This window comes from Podarcis bocagei (assembly GCF_964188305.1).
Source record: "Podarcis bocagei genome assembly, chromosome: 3".
Lineage (NCBI taxonomy): Eukaryota > Metazoa > Chordata > Lepidosauria > Squamata > Lacertidae > Podarcis > Podarcis bocagei.
The window spans coordinates 94,761,114-94,782,179 of NC_138127.1; the positions used below are offsets into that span (position 1 = coordinate 94,761,114).

General features: G+C 43.6%; 1 protein-coding gene across 1 annotated transcript in view; it reads left to right on the plus strand.

Moving 5' to 3' along the window:
- Nucleotides 1-21,066, plus strand: part of MSH2 (mutS homolog 2) — a 54,802-nt gene that overhangs the window by 20,359 nt on the left and 13,377 nt on the right. The window contains exons 7-9 of the mRNA XM_081188469.1: nucleotides 10,134-10,330; nucleotides 11,644-11,753; nucleotides 20,267-20,390. Coding sequence (XP_081044595.1) covers nucleotides 10,134-10,330; nucleotides 11,644-11,753; nucleotides 20,267-20,390 — 431 coding nt within the window. The remainder of the gene's footprint in view (nucleotides 1-10,133; nucleotides 10,331-11,643; nucleotides 11,754-20,266; nucleotides 20,391-21,066) is intronic.

Sequence of the window (21,066 nt, forward strand, 5' to 3'; positions counted from 1 at the left end):
AAAATATAAAAACTGTTGATTGTAATCTCAGGTATGGCTTTCTGTTGATTTACGTTCTGTTTATACAGTGTTCTAATTGCTTTTAGTTCTTTTTACAAGCTGCTTTGGTTTTCTTTTTTTAATGAACCTGTGTTGTAAGCATTTTAATGAATGAAGAAACGTAAAAATGCTGTATCTGGCCAGTGCCGCTTCAGACTGCAGGTGTGTATATTTGTGTATGTGTGTGTGTGATGTGATCAAATGTTTCTTCGTGCATCTCCCACCATACTTTTTTTAAAAAAACAAACAAACACCTTAGATGCTCCATTGGATATTTTGTGAGAACAAAGCTGTCTCTGCTTCTCATCCGTAAAATCACAGTTGTGGGCTAATGACCACTTTCTTCAGGCAATTCAACTCTGTGGTGCTCAGATCCAAAGTCTGAGGAGCATACTGTAAATCTGTTGATGTTGGATTAAGGCCACCAAGTCATACTTCAGCGCTCCCAGCAGCAGCAAGTTTTTAAGTACAGTACAGTAGATGCTTGGGTTGCAAATGTGATCCGTGCGGGATGCACGTTCGCAACCCGCAGAGTCTGCAGCCTGCAGCAGCGCGTCTGCGCACATGCAAGTTGTGATTCGGCACTTATGCGCAAAGTGCAATTTAGCACTTCTGCACATGCGCAACCGCCAAAACCCGGAAGTAACCCGTTCTGGTACTTCCAGGTTTCGGTGGTCCATAACCCGAAAAAACACAACCTGAAGCGTCTGTAACCTGAGGTATGACTGTACACAGATGCAGTTTCTAGCTGGCTCTTAACTACCCGCTCCCAGTTGCTAAAACTCACCAACTTAAAATGAATGTGAAATGGCAGTCTTGCCCCCTGAAGTGTCTTGCAAGTTAATGAACACCAGGTCAGTTGTGTGATCTTCTGTTTCTCTTTCCCTTTTCCTTTCCTGTTTTGGCAGAATAGCAGCACAGTTGAAGCTTAATCAGAAGAAAGGCCCATAACACTAACTTGTCTCCTGCCAAATTAGAACAATGGAGTGGTATGCAACTGCTCTTTACGCAGGAGGAGACCCGTTGAAATGAACGTTTGTGGCTAAGCCAGGTCAATTAATTTCAGTGGGTCTTCTCTGAATAAAACTAGGTTAAATGTCACCCATAGACTTCCATAGAGAGGGGTGTATGTGCAGAAACCAGCCTACTGCACAAATGTATAGTTTTGCCTCTGGCTCCAGCAGCCTCTGGCATGTGGCCCCTGGAAGGTTCCTCAGCGGGGAATGTGGCCCTTGAGCTGTCAAAGGTCCCGTCCCCGTCCCCCCCTTGGTTTAGCAGATACCAGTGAGCCTATCTTCGTCCTGGGCTTGCTCATTCCCCTCCTCCCGTTTCCTCCATCCAGGTGTCTGGGAGGCGGCATTCGGAAGCTTCTGCTGTGAGTTAGCACCTGCCTCCTGTGCTGTCAGCACTGTGGTTAATACTTTACTATGGATGCTTTCAACAAGCGAGTGTCAAAAACCTTAATACGACGATGACGGGTTTGAAATGAACCATAATTAATGTCTGTTTCCAGACATCTGCATGTGTCTTCCAGGGAAACCTACCCAATACCTAGTTGAGTATAAAGGTCTTTAAGGGCTTGTTTAAATGCTAGGCATGTCTTTTAAAGGGGTGGCTTCCATTCAGCGACAAGCGTAAGCCACTTTTGCTGCTAGGAAACTTGATTTCTTTTTAGAAATATTATTCTGTTACTGTAAAATTATTTCATTTCTCTTTACTTACCGTTCCTGTGTTTCACAACTTTATGTTGGCATTTTTTCCCCTCATTTGTCTGCACTTTTGATTTAGAAAAAAGCAGGAAAACACATCCTGAAAGCCAAATATAGCAATTTGGTGGGTGAGTTTGACATGTGAGAAATGAAATCCCACCAAACGGCATGGAAATGAGTTCTGGGTTTTTGGTGTCTGAGCTAGTCCTAGTCTTCTCATGGAAGAAGTGGACACTTGTAGTTTCTCTACCACTAACCCAAAGTGTGCAGTTTAGTTGGATGGTGCTCCATTCATTTTTCTAAGTGTGACTCCTCCATTGCATTTCAAATGGCACCCGTTAAAGCCCTGATGGGAGTTGTTGTTAAAAACATCTGGAGGGCACCAGCTTGGGGAAGGCTGGTTCATGCTGTTGAGTTACATTTTTATAGTCTCTTAATGCTGTAAAGGTCTGGCCAAGCTCAAAGTGAGGAATTATTTGATTGAACAACATTAAATTGTTCTGGGACTGAGTGGAATTGTGCCAGAATAACAAAATAAGCGTTGAAAGGGCATTTAAACTGGTAGTGGTCATTCTGGCTGTGATCAGATGAACGTTGCTTGCGAGACCTTTTGTCTTGCTGCTATAGATAAAACGCTATTAGAATTCTCTAGAGTTTAGAGATGGGCCACTAATTTTGGATGGCCTTGGTAGCCTGCCAGGATTTGGGAACATCTATCTCTCTCCCTCCCACCACCCCCTCAACCAAAAGAAAATCCTTTGGCAGGTGCTTTGGAAACATTCTGACTTGCAGGGCCCTTGCAGAATGCAGCGCAGGTTCAGAGACCAGAACTTCTTATCTCTCCTGAATTCCAGTCCTGAGGAAGAGTTAGAATTGACAGCTGATTTTTTTACTCGCTCTTTAGAGGCATTCTGAGTGCATCTTAAATGCTGCATAAAGTCAGAGGCAAGGGAGAGAGGTGACGTGAGAGGGCAGTGATCGTGACGATTTTAAAATAGCCGTCCAGAAGTAGCCTTCTTTCAAAAGTCCATCCATTCATTCATTGTATTCATATTCCACCTTTTCTTCCAAAGAGCTCAAGGTGGTGGTACATCGTTCTCCCCCTCATCATTTAATCCCCACAACATCCCTGTGAGAGTAGGCTAGACTGAGAGACAGGGACTGGCCCAAGGTCACTCAGTGTGCTTCTTGACCGAGTGGGAATTTGAACCCTGGTCTCCCAGGTTCTAGTCTAACTAACACTCTAACCACTACACCAGCCCAGCAGAAAGTGAACTAGAGACATTTTGCATGCAAAGTGTGTCCTTTACTACTGAGCTATAGCCTTTCCCGTTCCGGCAGAAAGAACTAGTCACACACGATAGCGTGCAGAAGTACGACCAGTGCTGCCGTAGCCTCGGCTATAAATTTCAGTACTCCTTCATCCTCAAAATGCCAGATGTATTATCCGAGGTGATCAATCTCAACCCTGGCTTGTGATTTCTTCTTCAGTCATAGCCGAGTAAGATTGTCTTCCATAAACACGGTTTTAACAATGAGTCCGTAGGTGACCTTGGAGGCCAATTTTGGATCCTCATGTCCTTCCACAGTGGGGACATTGGTTTCCGGGCGGGAGTTGATCACAGTGTGGATTTGCCAAGTGTACCTTCCTCTTATCACGTTTCTTCCTTGCGGTCTGAGTTTGAGTGTCTTCAAAGTCCACGACACCTTTGGTAAAAGCTGTTCTCCAGTTGGAGCGCTCGCAGGCCAGTGTTTCCCAGTTGTCAGTGTTTATACTACATTTTTTAAGATTAGCCTTGAGACAGTTTATCTTTAAACCTCTTTTGTTGACCACTGGCATTGCACTTTCCATTTTTAAGTTTGGAATAGAGTAGTTGCTTTGGAAAACGATAATCAGGCAGATATCAGCACAACATGACCAGTCCAACGAAGTTGATGTTGACGAATCATTGCTTCAGCACTGGTGATCTTCGCTTCATCCAGTACACGGATATTAGTTTGCCCGTCTTTCCAAGTGATGTGTAAGATTTTTCGGAGACACCGTTGAGGAAATCTTTCGAGAAGTTGGAGATGGCGTTTCTAAGTGGGCTATGTTTCACAAGCATACAGTAAGGTTGGTAGTACAGCAGCTTTGTAAACAAGCATTTTGGTTTCCCTGCGAATGTCCTGGTCCTAAAACACTCAGCACTTCAATCCGGAGAAAGCCGCACTCGTACAGCTCAGGCAATGCTGGATTTTGGCATCAGTGTTGACCCTTCTGGAAAGATAACTGCCTAGGTAGGAGAAGTGACCCTGACCCAGGCATATCAAAACTGGGGCAAGATAAAAGTCAGGGAACAGTCATGCCAACATGCTTATTATAGCACATCATCCCTGGAATTGTTGGAAACCAGGGGTCTCCCAATAGGAAGTCGCTTCTAATGGCTTGTGAAAAAGCTGTCAAGTGGGCTGCAGTGTAATCTATTGCTGAATTTTATTAGGCAGCAGGGACAGCTGAACCTGATCCGATGCTCCCATGCCATGGACTCTCCTGTGCATCTGATATACCTGTTGTTTGCAGGAACGCCAACCCCATCTGTCAAGTTTCCTTGTTAATTTCTCCAGAGCCCTGCATTATTATGCATACCAACCACTTGCCTTTAGCAGGTGCAAAGGTGCAAAATTACAGCAAGGGGAATTGTGCACATGCATTTCCCCAACATCTCCGGTACATCTGTGCTGGCATGAACCACAGTTGGGTCTCCATTTGTAGTTGATCTAGATTCCTTTCCCCTCCCTTTCCCTGCTCTTCCACCTGCGTCTATTTTCAGAGGCTTACACTGTTTTCAGGTGGTACTGAGGACCACATGGGCTGCTGAGCAGGAGCTAAAAACGTTGTAGCCAGCTAAGTTCTACTCAAGAGTTGACATATTGAAAAGAATAGTCGTGCCTGTGAACATCAGTTGGTCTACTCTGAGTAGGACTAGCACTGGATACAACCCAGTATCTGTACCTCTTTATAAATAAGCTACATTTGCATTGCTGTACTTTGAGTCTTATGGGACGCGGGTGGTGCTGTGGGTAAAACCTCAGTGCCTAGGACTTGCCGATCATATGGTCGGCGGTTCGAATCCCCACGGCGGGGTGAGCTCCCACCGTTCGGTCCCAGCTCCTGCCTACCTAGCAGTTCAAAAGCACCCTTAAGTGCAAGTAGATAAATAGGTACCGCTTTATAGCGGGAAGGTAAATGGCGTTTCCGTGTACTGCGCTGGTGCTGGCTCACCAGAGCAGCTTTGTCACGCTGGCCACGTGACCCGGAAGTGTCTCCGGACAGCGCTGGCCCCCGGCCTCTTAAGTGAGATGAGCGCACAACCCTAGAGTCGGACACGACTGGCCCGTATGGGCAGGGGTACTTTTACCTTTACCTTACTTTGAGTCTTACACATCCCTGATAAATTTTGAGGACTTGTAACTTGAAAATTTATTCTGTTCAAAAGTTTTTGCGCACTGTGAGAGGAAAGTATTCTCTGAGTGGAGACATGCTGTTTATACTTACAACAGAAAGAACCAACACTTCACATAGGTTTTGTAATGTTCCTAGTGGCACATTTTGAGTGGTCTCGCTTTTGCATTATCACCAAAGATAGAATTTATGCACCTCTACACATTTCAGAGCCTTAAGTCTGTTAAGGGAAAACTGCAACATTCCTTAGTTGTTCTGAATACAGCTTCAGGGCAGCATCATTCTGATTAGATAAGCCAGACATATACAGTATATATAAATATTCAGCTCTCCAGTACAGAATTGTTAGGTAGAAGCAGACCTGCCCTGCCCCTGGGACAGAAAAGTAATACAGATGAACGTTTGGATAATCTGAAGCAGCATGTAGAAATAAATACAGATCCAGCAGATTTGCTCTGCTCTAGCAGAAAGGATTCACGTGAAATAATAGCCATGGGAAAATATTTATTACCAGTTTAATAACTTGTAAGTATTTAAGAATAAGCCTTGGGGCTCAAATCTGACATAAAAATTAGCAGGCACCTTGGAAGCTGTACAGAGGTACCTCGGGTTACAGACGCTTCAGGTTACGCGTTTTCGGGTTGTGCACCGCGCTGAACCCAGAAGTACCGGAAAAGGTTACTTCCGGGTTTCGGCGCTCTCGCATGCGCAGAAACACTAAATCGCAGGTTGTGACCGCTGCGAGTTGGGAAGGTGCCTCCCGCACGGATCACATTCGCAACCCAAGGTTCCACTGTAATGCGTTACAGAGCAATCTGCAGCTGACTTCAAAGTCACTATACTTTCAACAACAAGACTTAACAAGAAGCTCTAGCATAAAACTACAGAACCAGCAAATTCTTTTGCGCTCAGTTTGGACAAAATCAGGACTCTGGTTTGCTGTTTCCCTGTAGGTGTTAACAGAATCTTAATGTGATCCTTCCCCACCCCCCAACTATAATTGCTCTTTTGAATGGGCTCCTCTGTTCTGCTCTTGCATCTATTTGTGACTTGCAGAGAAATGCCACAGACCCACTGCCACCCTTTTAATCTGTGACCCTCTGTTTGCAATTTCTCCCTCTTGTGAATGAATATCTTATCTGCCCCGTCATCTGGGGATGGCACTTGCAACGAAGGAAGTAGACTTTCCCACTTGGGGGCCTTGTGCCGTGATAAATCTGTTTTGTAAGATGCTACAGGGCTACCTGTTGTGTTTGCTGCAACACGCTGCTACCTCTCTGGCAAGCCTCAAAATTGGAGCAGTGGATTCTGCTGAGCACTAGAAAAAGATATGTAGTCCACACTTTGCCTTGATAACCTCAGCATCTAATTTCAAAGCCTCCCTTCATGCAGTTCTTACAGTTTTGTTATTTAGTAATAACAAGAGGGGAGCACTCTGCCCCAAAGAACTGCAGAACGAGAGGCGTATAAGAGATCTATGACTCTGAAGTGTGAGCAAGAGAGAGGTGTGTGAATTATATGAAACCCTGGCTTTGGTCACATTAAGGAGTATTATATATCTTAGTGCTAAATCATGTTTCTATTTTATATCTTATCTGTGAGTGAGTGGGGTTGTTTTTACTCTTTTTTAAAACTAGTCTTTAATGTGTGCCTTGCTTGGTGTCATGCTGAATGCTGAAAGCAACTATTGGAGGAAATGTGTGTTGTTCATTTATTATATGAAATACTCTTGGTGGTTAATTGTTTTACAAAATAAAAAGCTTCCTATTCATCACAGTTGCATAAAACAATATGGAAATGTCTACCAGTTCCTTTACCCTGCCTCTACATTTCTTTCTAATGCCAAATCATGGAAGCAGAATAAATTTAGAAGTGCCAAGCAGTTTTCTGCAAACAGACCAGGTTTGCCTAATCTTCACTGTAAAATTTGATAATATTTGCATGGCTGCGTTTCCGTTGAACATACAGTACTTCATGTATTGCTTGTTTGTTGATTTCTTCCAGTAGTCACGTTCAGCATTAACAAGTTTCAGAGAAGCATTCTTTGGTACTAAGACATATAACAGTCATTCACACACCAAAACCAGTACCCCTTGAAGGTGGCATCTATATGCAAACAAACAAACAAACAAACAAACATGACAGGTTATTTGCTGCAAATTTTGAGATTTTATTTGCTTCTAAAAGACCCTCATTCCACTCTAAGGCAAATTTTCCCATTCCTTCCTTTTATTTTAGAGTCCTGCTTATTTCCCTTTGTGCCTTTGTGCTACAGTTTGAATCCTCCATAAGAGCATGGTACCTATAGTTTCTTCAGCCAAAGCCTGACGGTTGCTCAACAACTGCTGGATACGTCATGCAATAAGATGCTTCAGCTCATGAATCTGAAATGTCATTTTCCTTTTTTAGCACCATCATGATGTTTGTGCCACATTTAGTTGTGATTCACAATCGCCTCCTGGATCTTCTTCTTTGTTCCCAGCAGTGCTTCTGTCTAGCCAGTGTCCCTTGATTTGAGGTCATATGTTTTATTCCCCCTTCTTTATTCTGGGCTTATTTTTTCAGCAAGAAACTGCTTTGCAAATAAATGACCCATCAGCTGCTTTCTAGTGATATGGAAGGAAGGCAGAGCCTTCATTTCTGACATTCCTTTCTCCCTCCTCCCTTTTATTTCCAAACTTCCACGAAGCCTAGGGCATAAGGGGTGGTGATGAGCTACTTGGAAACTGGCAGATACAGATCTGTCCCTGGCTCCTCCAGCTTCTGATATCTAACCTAATTTCCCCCAAAGTCACAGTTGTGTCTACGAAGAAGAAAAGCGCAACGCTAGCGAGGCTTTTAGCAAGATGTCACTGAAGAGTTTCTACTTAATTCCAGAAGCATTTAACGGAGAGTTAGCCTGCCTGCTTATATGTGAGCATAAATTAACAAGTCAGCTGTGCACTGAACTGACGGCAGATCTCAGCCCTCTGTGCTTTGATGGCTATCAAAGCTTGCATTAATTTGTTCTTCCTAGTACAATAACGCTGGAGTGTAGGAAGGTAAGGGATCGTCCCCTTTATGGAGAAAGAAGCAATAAAAATATCCCGAGTGCTCTTTTTTTTCTGCAGAAGCAGAAAGAGATAGAATTCTAATGCCATGGAATTATTGCAGGAGTAGAAGAAAAATCATCCTTCAAGAGGGTGCATTGAGTTTTGGAGAAAATAAAACCCACTACTTGCAGGTCTCATTTGTCATACAACTGTGGGAAAGTCTCCTTGCTTTATGACCCTTTTTAAAAGTGGGATTTTTTTCTCATATAGCCTCAACAATGAAAAAAAATGGGAAGAAAAGAGAATTAAGCGGGTAATGTTCTCTAGAATTCATTCTTTCTGATCCCTGCTTTGGATTTAACGGAGGAGGATGGGTCATATACTTTGACTCAAGGCGTTTCTCTGGAGGTGGCATTTTGGCACCTGAACTGAAAAACCAGAAGCGTTCTCCCAGTCTCTCCTCCTGCACATGTACCCGTCTCCCCCTTGCTGGCTGTGCTGCTCTTGAGAAGCCTTCTGCAAAACTAAAAAAAGCAGAGAAAGTTGATTGTCTCATTGGTACTTGTTTTTGGTGGATGGAAGTACTAATTAAAAGACAAAGCTGGTAAGCTTATTTAGCTTACAATATTTGGAACCTCAGACTGCATTTCTGCTAGTGAGCCTGCGTCCCCTCCTGTCCCACTATCGGGTTTTGCTTTGTGATGAGGATGGGAAACAATTTTGTCTTTTGAACAGACTAGGTGGGGCCAAGAGTGCAATATCTTGTAGATACACCTCAATGTTTGGCCCCCAAAGAATGAAACTTAGTCGGGGAAGGGGGTAGATGCTGTTATGGCTTCTCCTTGTATGTTTTCCCTTGGAGAAGGAGAGGGTGCTGTATAGGCTACATGCAAGGGTTCTATGGGCCAGTTTGAACCACCAGTGGTCCACCCCATTTCATTTGGGTGGTCCATGGCTTGTCTATAAAATGGAATGCAAAGTCATGGCTGCAGGACACTTGCTTTCCATCTCTGTTTTAAAGATTCGTCTTTTAAGCATTACTCTGTGTGTTTGTGGGTATGCTTTGAACATCCTAGGCCTAGCCTACCTCACAGGGTTGTTGAGAGGATAAAATGCAGGTGGGAGAACCATGTGCACCACCTTGAGCTCCTTGGAAGAAAGGTGGGATAGAAATGTCATGATGTTGATGATGAAGTTTTTAATGTTTGAAGTTTTATTCTGTTTTTAGTCCTCTGTTGGGAGCCTCCCAAAGTAGCTGGGGAAACCCAGCCAGATGGGCGGGGTATAATTATTATTATTATTATTATTATTATTATTATTATTATTATTATTATCATCATTATCATCATCATTATCATCATCATTATACTAATCCCCACCCTCCTTCTATAGGCTTCATCTTTCAACCAGGTTGGCACTGGCCACCTTTTCAGAGGATTGTCCTCTGCAAAGGAAGACACATGGTTGTTGTTGTTGTTGTTGTTGTTGTTATTATTATTATTATTATTATTATTATTATTATTATTATTATTATTATTAAATTTAGTGTTCTGCTTCAAGGGAGGGTGTTGCTGAACTTTTTAAAGATAACAGTTTCCCGTTTAATTCTCGTTGAAACCTTTGACCAGACATTTATCATGAACATTATTGATGGCAGCAAAGCAAACTGCCAAGGGACTGGCTCCAAGCTGTCAAGATTTTCACTTGCTTGGCTCTTCTCACTGTGATTTTCAGCCACCGTCGGGGAGTGGGCTGTTGGTGCAAGCTGAATCTTCTGTGCTTCCATTAATAAATAAAAGAAGAAGTGTGGGGACAGAGAGCGATTGTAGTTGCCTCCGGAGGCTACGAAAGCCCTGTGTGCACAAACTGATTTTTTTGGTCTCTTTTTGTTTCATCTTGTCCCACCCTCAGGCTAAACTTGGTGGAGGCCTTTGTGGAAGACGCAGAGCTGAGGCAGTCTCTTCAAGAAGACGTGCTTCGTCGCTTTCCGGACTTCAACCGGATAGCGAAAAAATTCCCCAAGAAAGCCACACTCCAGGACTGTTACAAAATATACCAGGCTGTTAATCAGATACCGAATGTGATAGAAGCACTGGACAAAGTTGACGGTGATGCATTTTCACTGTTGGGCTATATCTATATCTTAAGCCGGCGAGAGGCAACAAGGACCTGAACACAGTTGCTTGCTTCGTAATATGGATTCCATTGGGACAAGGGTGGGGTGGCTTTAGCCCTCCAGATATTGCCGACCTGCAACTCCCACTGTCCCTGGCTGTGCTTGCTGGGATAATGGGAGTTGTAGCTCCACCAATACCTAGAGGGTCCAAGCCTCTCCTTGCTTTCAGAGCATGGGCTGCAGGGTTTGTGTGTGGGCTGCCCATCTAGGCTAGGAGTGCTAGAGGAGGAAATTGCCCCCAATATCATTCTGCTTGAGTGGGCCTGGGATCAGGTTCCTGCCGCCCAGGGCTGCAGCCCACAACTCTCAGGCGCTGTCATAAAAGAGGAGGCATAAAGCCATCAAGCACAAAGCAAGAAAAACAGTAGAGGCAATAAAAGCTTCATATAAAACTAGCTGTAAAAGCTATAAAAACAGCGCAAGGGCTGGAAAAAACACTGGCAATTAAAAGCAGCTAGTTTACATACTGAGAAGCCTTGGCAAATGAAAACGTCTTTATGTCTGTGTTTTTTTAAAAAGGACAACACATTCTTTCCTTCCTTTTTCACATAGAAAGTGTTGCTTTTGCAGGACTAATTTGTGAAGTGCATGGCTAATTCTTCCTCCAGTTTTTTTTAACATTTTAGAGCAGCGTTTGCCAAGCCAGTGCCCTCCAGAGCTGGTTGGGGGTTGTTGGGAATTGTAGTCCAAAATCCTCTGGAGGGCAGAGGCTTAGCAGAACAGCCAGGCTGTTTCCACCTCTCTCCCCACCCCACAACTCCTGGTTTCAATATTAATAAGTGTATCTTCTCAGGGCAATTTAAAGTAGAAGGTTGGATTTTTTAAAAAAACCCCAAAATGGTGAACTTAAGAGAACTGCCTTGCTCATTAAGAGAAGAAAAAGGATGGACTATTTTGACCTCTGCAGATGTACTTTTCTGATTTGAATGTGCCAGTAGCTAAGAAAATGAAATGGGAATGTCTGAAATATATATTAAAAGCACTCTTTAATTTGGCAGCCTGAGGAATACATTGTGTCTGTTGTCTTTTAAAAAATTAAAATTGTCTCTGCAGTGTTTGCCACCTTTCCCTGAAAATTGGCTTCTGTATTGCTCTTTAGAGAGCAATTCTTGCTTTAAACATATTTGCCGTTTTGAACTGTTTTTAATTATCTTATATGTAGATTGCCTTGAGATGGCGGTTTACAAGGCAAGGAATAAATTGATGGCGATTATGATACATGTTTGTGTTTTTCCTTTTTTTCAGAAAACAGCAAGACATTAGTACAAGCAGTGTTCACAGGACCTCTGAGGGAGCTGCTGTCTGACTTCTCCAATTTCCAAAATATGATTGATGAAACTTTGGACATGAACACGGTAATCTAAAGGAAGCAGAATAATATGGCTTGGTTCTGTCAAAGATGTGCTGGGTGGATGATGACCCGGTGCTATTAGCAGCATGCACAACTTTTCTACATTTAAACTTTTCAGCCTGCCTTTCTAAAAACTTATTCAAGGCTGTTCCGCCAAAATGACTAAAAACAGCCATAGGGCAATAAAAGAAACCAAGTGTCAGCACAATTTAAAAAATTAATCAGATTATAACATAAATCTGTCCCGTCAGTACTGTATGGCACGTGTTGAAGCTAGCTGTATGATGTGCTTCAGAAACGTAGGGAGTAACGGACACAGAGTTTCTTAGGGAGGGAGGTCCAGAGACTTTATGCCACCACAGAGAAGGCCCTGCTACAGACAGCCATAGGGCTCTTCCCTTATATATTAGATGTGGTGGGTCCTCTTCTGAAGATCTGAGTGGCCAGGGTGGGGGCGACTTCCAGTGGGCAGAGACATTCCTTCAGTGAATGTGCTGTGATCATTTCATCTTATTGACACGGCAGATACCTATTTACATCTCTTGAACACCGGTTTGAAGGCCGGCAAGCCTATGCAGCTGCTTAAACTTTCTAGATTAGCCCGTCATTTAAACGATTGTTTTATGCTGGTTTTATGGTGTGCTGGGTTTTATTATACGCGTGTATATTGTTGTACGTTGACTTGATATATTTTGAGTTGTCGGTATATAAATAGCTTAATAAATGAATAAAATCATAGGGCTGGGACGAAAGGCCAACCAGTCAGAAGGCTGTCAACACGAAACTTGCCTCTCCAAGGTGAGAGCATCAACATCCAGGAATCGCATCCCATAACCAACGCAGCTGAGCGCCTCTAACACAGAATCATGCTGGCATACCCAAGTAGCTACACATGGGTCTTAACTAATTCTTGAAATGCAGTTACATGCTACAGGAACTGTGTGTGTGTGTGTGTGTGTAAAATAGTAGTGCTATTGGGGAATCCTTTTGAATAGGAGTTGTCCCTACCACAAAGAGTTGCTTTGATTTTTCATGTGTGTTAATTAAAGTTTGTTGGGCTGCCTGGGTCAAGTTGCGACTGGAGGGTTGTAGGTCAGTGTTAGAGCATGTTCCCACTTCAAAAGGCACCCCTTGGTGCCTCCGGGTAAGGCTAGGAAAGCCTCCCTTCCTGAAATCCCAGAGGGCTGCTGCCAGTCAGTGTCTGCATTACTGAGATAAATGGACCGTTGGTCTGGCTTGGTTATAAAGTTTCGGATATTCCTAGATATTCAGCCGACTTGAAATCTGGATGAGGAGAAAATAGGAAGTTAACTTAAGTGCTGTACGTATAGAGTCTGGCTCTACCCCCATCAGAAGTTCACACAAAGAAAAATGGATTCTGCAACCTGCAGGACACAGAAATAAAAAAAAATGTGCATTTGCTTGTTTTGCCAGCCTGACGTTCCTGCAGGTACATCCGTGCAGCCTGATCTTGCCGCTTCTCTTCGCAGCAAGTAAGACAGTTCTGCCGCCGCTAGGGACCTGTTGCCGTGAGCCACTCCTCCTGAGTGTCTCTCTGCTGTCGAGGATTCCCTTAGGTTTTACCCACCTGCTTTCAAAAACAAAAGGATGAGAAATTCTCCATATATTAAAGTAGATAAGTTTAAATGAAGCCAAGTAAGACACATGACTCCAAGTTTTGTTTGCATTTCCAAAATCCATGGAAGTTAATTAAGGCCGATGTTGGAGGGGCAGCTGTGGTTGCTGGACCAGCAAACTGTCTGCAGTGGGCGAGAAAGCGGGATCTCGCAGGTTCTGATTTTACGGCTTTGTGTTTCGCATTAAGACCTGTAAGAATCTATCATTCTCTTTAATAGGGTACGGTAAAGCTGCAGGTTGGCATAGCAACCAAATTATATTGCTCGGCCTGCGCTGAGTAAACTTCCAGCTTCACGGACTTAGGTTTATAGAGCCACAGATACATTGCGTGAGGTAGCGTGTATATATTATGGCAGTTTATATAGTGGAACTTGTGTACATTGCACTTCACAGAACAGTGTCACAAGCCTCCTGTGACAAGGAGCTTATAGTCTCTTCCAAGCCTTGGTGGGTGTCCAGGGAGAGATATTTTCAAGGTTGAGATTTTATTTATTATTTGAGAAATTTTTACAAACTGCTCAACCAATAAGCTCTCCAAGTGGTGTGCAAAATAAAATTACAGCTGGGGCAAAGGAAGCTGCATTACACTGAGCCAGGCTGTTGGTCTATTTAGCTCACATTGTCTGTCAGAGACCTTCTGCATGCATAGTAGCTGGTCTACCACTGTGCCGCAGCCTCTGAACAGAACTAAAACCCACAAACCAGTTAAAAGCAAATGGCTTGCCCAAACAGGAAAGCTTTCAGCTAGTGTCAAAAACAATAAAGTGCGAGTGCTTGCCCCATGTCAGTAGGCAGGGACCCCCAGAGCACAGGAGCTACCCCAGTGAAGGAACATTTCCTTGCAAATGCAGATTGGGCATTATGGGGCCCTTGGAAAAGGAGGAATTGGGAGTCCAGCCACATCTGGAGGGCCATAGGTTGCCTACCCCAGTTTACTAGATAAAATCCTGGAATTGGTTGCACCATCTATGTGTTTTGGATGTTACACTTGGAAGTCAGAGGTGAAGTGTCTCTTGGTTGATGTCAGCGGTAGAAAGGTGGGATCCCATCCCGTACTATTTTGCATGTGGACCAGGTCATAGACAGCTGAATTTGGTTGGCCCAGAGTGGCCCCATCCTTGATCTGCTCCATATGTGCTTTGGAGTAATTCTGACTGGCTTAAAATACCAGTATTATCTCTTGACGGGGCTCCAGTTTATTTTATGTATTTTATTTACATGCCTACCTTAACTGCTTAACTTTTAAAACTCTTTATTGTTTTGTATGTGTGTATAATAAAACAGATTCAGGGAAATCATATAAAGCAGGATTCAGTTTTATGACTCATGGAAAGTGTATATTTTTACAAGACGTGTGAAACAACTGATGGCAGAAGGAAGGGTATTATTCCGCAGGGTATTCTGTAGGGTACAGTGCCACAAGTAGAATTTACCCATCTGATCCAAGCGAACTTACTAGTCCATAGAGGGGCAGGTGGTCTTTCAGGTTTGGCCCTCATCCACTCCATTAACCGAACCCAAGCACTGATTCAGCACTTCCACCCCTTGCCAGAATCTAATGGAAAGGAGAAATATTGCCTGGTGCCGCCAGCATACTGATGGTCACCTTGCTCTTGATCTCGAGCTGAGGGATCGCAAGTTACTCAGGCCCTAGGCTTTGGGTTAAGTTTGTAAAGGCCAAGTGAATGCAGTGGTTCAGACCTGCAAAAAAAAAAAAGGGGGGGGGGGAGTTCAGCTGGGGATGCGTAGCACTGGGGTGGTAGAAAGATGCTGTTTACAGTTGAGCTAACACGTTCTCTGGCAAGGCATTGCAAGGTAGCATCCTCTGGAATGTCAACAGCATGAGCTGGGAGATACTCCCTGGCTGAAACCCTGGGGAGCTACTGCCAGACAGTACTAAGCTAGATGGACCCCGAGGGTCTGGCTTGGTTCAAAGCTAGCTTCCTGCGTCCCTAACATTTTAGCTGGCAGCGGTAGAGACTGAGCCAGGAGTGCCTGTATGCAGTGAAAGTGCTTTGCCATTGAGCTGTAGCGCAGAAGAGGGACGGAGAGAAATAATTGGTGTGCCCCTGAATGTAGTCCAGGTAGCTGCCAGGAGATGTAGGGAAAGATAATTTCACTTCCCCTGTTTTCTCTTTGGGGTCTGCTCTGCACTTTTCTGGGAATATTTTGACTTCCTCGGTGGTGGCATTCAGCTGTTCCTGGTCCGCAAGCAAGCAAAGGGCTTCTTTGTAGTTGCTGATAGTTCAGTGTGATCACAAAGCTCTGTCCCTCCTCCCATTCCCTGCAGGCTCTATCTAGATAGCTTTTCTTTGCTGCAATGCAGGTTACAATGTGATGTGCAGAAAGCACACAAGTCCTTTCCAGCATTTTTGTAATGAATTTTTCATCATCCTTACAAGTTTGGGAGTGAAGGGGATGGAAGGCTTTCACCTCTTTTGTTATTTCCCCCAAAGCTTCTGGTAAAAGCGAGGTTCCCTCGTCCCATTTTGAGTAGTGTGACCTACGAGAAACCCGTTTTTCCCTGATGAAATGACTGTTTTGAAAATAGCTTTTTAACAGATAACGTGTGAGCAGCGTAAGGACATGGCAGCTTAAAGTTAAAAGGATTTTTTTCTCCTAAAAATGCTAGGGATAGATTTAATAGAAGATGGTTTTTGAATTTTGCTTTCAGAAACCCATTATATGGATTTCTCAAATGGGCAGAAAAGTGCAGAGTTGATAATTTGAAGTTAACATGTGAGGGCAAATGAATGGGAGGGACCAGTCTCTGGATATTGAAAACCATCTTGTTTGTTAACTGATGAATCAAAGTGCGAAAAAGCTTTAATAACATATTATGAAGGGGAAACCAAAAACAAAGCAATTTGCATTTCTGAGGATGCTCTGGTACAAGGTGAAAAGAAAGAAAAGTACTTTTGAGAGAGGCAGTGACTCACCTTGAGGACTAGAATCTGTTTTTGAAAAAAGAAAAAAAGCATAGATCCTCAGGAATGTTATCTTATACCTAACATGAGATGAGTTTTCAAAAATCAATTCCTGGTAAGGTAGGAAATGTTTTTTGACATAGCTGAACCTTCAGTGCACAAAAGTCCTTCCCCCATCCCTTAACATCCAGAAGTTTAAAACAGCAACAATAGAGTGTCTGTCATAGAATCATAGAGTTGGAAGAGACCACAAGGGCCATCGAGTCCAACCCCCTGCCAAGCAGGAAACACCATCAGAGCACTCCTGACATATGGTTGTCAAGCCTCTGCTTAAAGACCTCCAAAGAAGGAGACTCCACCACACTCCTTGGCAGCAAATTCCACTGTCGAACAGCTCTTACTGTCAGGAAGTTCTTCCTAATGTTTAGGTGGAATCTTCTTTCTTGTAGTTTGGATCCATTGCTCCGTGTCCGCTTCTCTGGAGCAGCAGAAAACAACCTTTCTCCTTCCTCTATGTGACATCCTTTTATATATTTGAACATGGCTATCATATCTTTTTTCATGTCCTCGAAGTTAAAATATTAGCAGAGCAATCATGAGATCTAGTAGTACAACATATTGGTGGATCATTTTGCTTGCCTTTTGGGTTTTCATCCCACTTTGTGTGGCTGCTAGAAGTTTGTAGACCTCGAACCTAGAGCTCCATAGCCCTGTTTCAGATATTTCTGCATGCTGTTATATATCTAATACTTAGTCAGACCTTGTGCTTCTTATTTATTGTCCTTTTTGCCATTGATGACTTGCTGCTATTTGAGATTTGTTCAGCAATTTGGAGAAGAAACCCACTTCTCCAAGGAAGTTCATCAGCCGGCTGCCTGCCTGCCTGACTGTATCTAGCTACCTTTTGACCCTTGCTCTAGGTCTAGGTACGGCCAGGCAGCCGGCTGATGAACTTTTCACTTGATTGATTTGACTTCCGTACTTATCTGGAAGGTTGGGCTGATGTTTCGGGAATACAGTAGACCACCTCATCCTCTGTTTTGCTAATGTGTCCCTGCTGGGTAAATGTTAGAGCATCTCTCTGACAAAATGATCACAGTAGCAGCTGCGTCTTTTCACAAAAACCCTTCCAAGCAGAAGTGAGCCCCCCAGGAGGACACCCGTTTTGTTTTGAATATGCTCCAGCAATCTGCTATTAGAAGTGGCAGCGCAGTTGTTTCCACATGGAAAGTTTACCAAGAAGAGGTCTGCTTTGTCAGATCAGTGGTCCATCTAGTTTTCCACAGTGGCCCATGGGAAAGTCCTCAAGCAGGGTAATTAAGGCAATAGCTGTCCCATTCTGCTGCCGCTTAGCTTTCTCTATCATTGGAGGTCCATTCATATAGCTATTATGTGCCACTTTTGGACCCAAAGGCCCACAAAGCAGTGAACAGATTAATACAAAAGAAGAATAAAAGCACAATAAATACAGAAGTAAATCAGTAAAAATGTGAAACTGCACAATTACCTGTTGTGCTTAATATACATCTGTGAGCTGTGCTCATGATCTCACCAGACATGCAGTGCCCCAGAATTCTACCTATCACTTAGAACAGGGGTCAACAAACTTTTTCAGCAGGGGGCTGGTCCACTGTCCCTCAGACCTTGTGGGGGGCTGGAATATATTTTGAAAAGAAAAAAAAGAAGAACGAATTCCTATGCCCCACAAATAACCCAGAGATGCATTTTAAATAAAAGGACACATTCTACTCATGTAAAAACACGCTGATTCCTGGACCGTCCGCGGATTGGATTTAGAAGGCGATTGGGCCGGATCTGGCCCCCGGGCCTTAGTTTGCCTACCCTTGACTTAGAAGCAAGGCTGGCTCACCTTTGCCTCCCCTTCCTCCCAACCCAGCTGTCCCATTCTCCCAAACCCAAAAGGGAGTGTCTTAATACTCATCACTGCAAAGAAGCAGCCCAGAGATGTCGCCGTCAAGTCATCTAGTCTAGTGGCCCTCAAAACACCTGGTGGCCGCAGATTCCATACATAAATGGTGCATTGTATGAACTAGTGGCATCTTTTGAGTCTGTTCTTCCTACCACATCTGCATTATTTAGCATTAACACCGTTCTTGACACACTATGCACAAATTGTTCCTTTGGACATGGCCCTACTTGAGCAAGGCTGCAGTGATTCAAACCAGTGTGAGAGCCAGTGTGGTGTAGTGGTTAAGAGTCACGTAATCTGGGGAACTGGGTTCGCGTCTCCGCTCCTCCACATGCAGCTGCTGGGTGACCTTGGGCCAGTCACACTTCTTTGAAGTCTCTCAGCCCCACTCACCTCACAGAGTGTTGTGGGGGAGGAAGGAAAAGGAGAATGTTGGCCGCTTTGAGACTCCTTCGGGTAGTGATAAAGCGGGATATCAGATCCAAACTCCTCCTCTTCTTCTTCTGATTACGAGAAAACATGTGAGAAGTAGTTTGACATCGCAATATATTATTGCCTAAGATCTGTTCGCTGGATTTCTGCAGTGTTCATAGAAGTGTTATTCTGGCGTTCTCTTTTGGGGATCTCGAAGGCAGCCTGACTAAACTCTCATTCTTTCTTTAGAATTCATACTGTGCTTTGTAGTCCCAAAAGATCATTGCTCCTGAGGAGCTTGTGGAGCAGATTTAGATTTAAGTGTGACCGGAGTGTGAAGTTCATCTGCATTCCAGATGATCTGCCATTTTGGGCGGGTGGAAAAGACAGCGTTATGCCTCTGAATACCAGTTGCTGGGAATCTCAGGTTGGCGGAGTACTGTTGCGCTCATGTCCAGCTTACAGGCTTGACATGGTCCTTCAGGCTCATCTTACATTTTTATGTTCTTTTTCAATCTGAGCTTACCTGTTCAACAGGATCTCAGTGTAGAGTATTCCGGCGCCCTTCAGGTGTTTTGGATGGAAGCTCCCCGCAGCTTAAGCTGACATTTGCTGGCCAGGAGTTTCAGTCTAAAACACCTGGAGGCACCAGATTGGCAAAGGTTTGAGTCTTTCCTGAGCTAGGCAGTTTCAGGCTGCAGGTGAGGAATTGTCACACTGGTGGAGAGAGATTCTAGCCTAGCCTGCTGATGTGCTACTCTTTTTTTATGTTTTGTATTTTCAAAACTCAGTAATAAAAGATGAGCAATAAAAAACAGCTAACATGTTTCTCAAGAAAGATCAGACAGTGACTGCACCGTCTGATCTTTCTGGAGAAATGCTTGTTAGCTGCTTTTGAATTTCATTGCAGACATATAGAATATATAAGAAGGTACATGAAAACCAACCAAAATCTCTCCACAGATTGCCATGTGTCTTGGGTGGTATTCTTGTATGGTCCTCACATTGCATATATGAAGTAAATGGTTGCTAAGTTACGTGAAAAGACAATGGGTTCGTTTTACCCCTGGCCACTCGGATTTGTCATGTCAGTTGCCTGAGCAACTGCCCAAACTCAAGTACACCAAATCAAGGGACAAATCTGTTACGGAATGCCGACATCTCGCTATCTCTAAATGAGGAGCTACTGTTGAAAAGTTTAACATCTCTCTATAACATAAATGTTTATTAGAATCATCCCAATCCATATCATTTTTGATATGCATAGAGTTCACGTGACTGAACTTTTTTTTAATAAAAAAAGGTAAAAGTCCTCACCATGTGATTCATTCATTTATTTTTATTTTATGTAAGGTGTTGATCAGCCCTTAGGCTGCAAACCCCAGAATGTTCTGTGAACTTAACATATCTTTTGATAAATACTTGTTTTGACACTTAGACTGATCTAATCAAGAGTTTTAATCTTCCACATTTGTTACTTAGTTTATGTGGTCTCAGAAGTTGCTTTAGATGAACTGGTGGGTTTTAAATGCTTCGTAATATGACCGAAGGGTCATGGCGGCTGCTTTTAACTCTTCTGTGGATAACTCTTCTCTCTCCATATCCCAGGTGGAGAGCCACGAATACCTCTTGAAACCCTCCATCGAGCCGAGCCTCATTGAGCTGAGAGAGAATATGGATAAGCTAGAGGAAAAAATGCAGGGTGTGCTGAAGGCGGCAGCAAGGGAACTAAGTATGTTGGCATGACCGTCACTTTATCCACACAGTCCGTGTTTTGATGCTGAAAAATGCTTCACATTCTCATTCTTTAAAATACAGTTGTGCACTTGCTTTTTAAAAAACAAACAAAAAACTACACACCTGTTGTTGGAAACTTCCCCCACAATACATGGTCAAAGGAGGAGAACTGGGTATCTTCTAAGGTCCACTCTTAGTCAGTTCATGCCTGCATGAAGCACAGCAAACTTGACCAGCGCCTTGTCTCTGTTCAGTGAACACCTCTTCTCCTGCACCCAGAATCCCCCGCAGTGCACAGGTTTTCTTTGGCAGACACACAGAGATCTGTTGGCAAACGAGGCGATGTGGAATGAGTGCTTTAAAGCTGCCATCAAATGCTATCATTGCAACTATGCACTGTGTGAAGAAGGGCTCGCTCTTTGTATGTCCTGAATCTCTCACCATTCAGCTTTTGTTGGATAACGTTGGAGTCTAGTACAGTGGTACCTCGGGTTAAGAACTTAATTCGTTCTGGAAGTCTGTTCTTAACCTGAAACTATTCTTAACCTGAAGCACCACTTTAGCTAATGGGGCCTCCAGCTGCCGCTGCGCCGCTGCTGCACGATTACTGTTCTCATCCTGAAGCAAAGTTCTTAACCCGAGGTAATATTTCTGGGTTAGCGGAGTCTGTT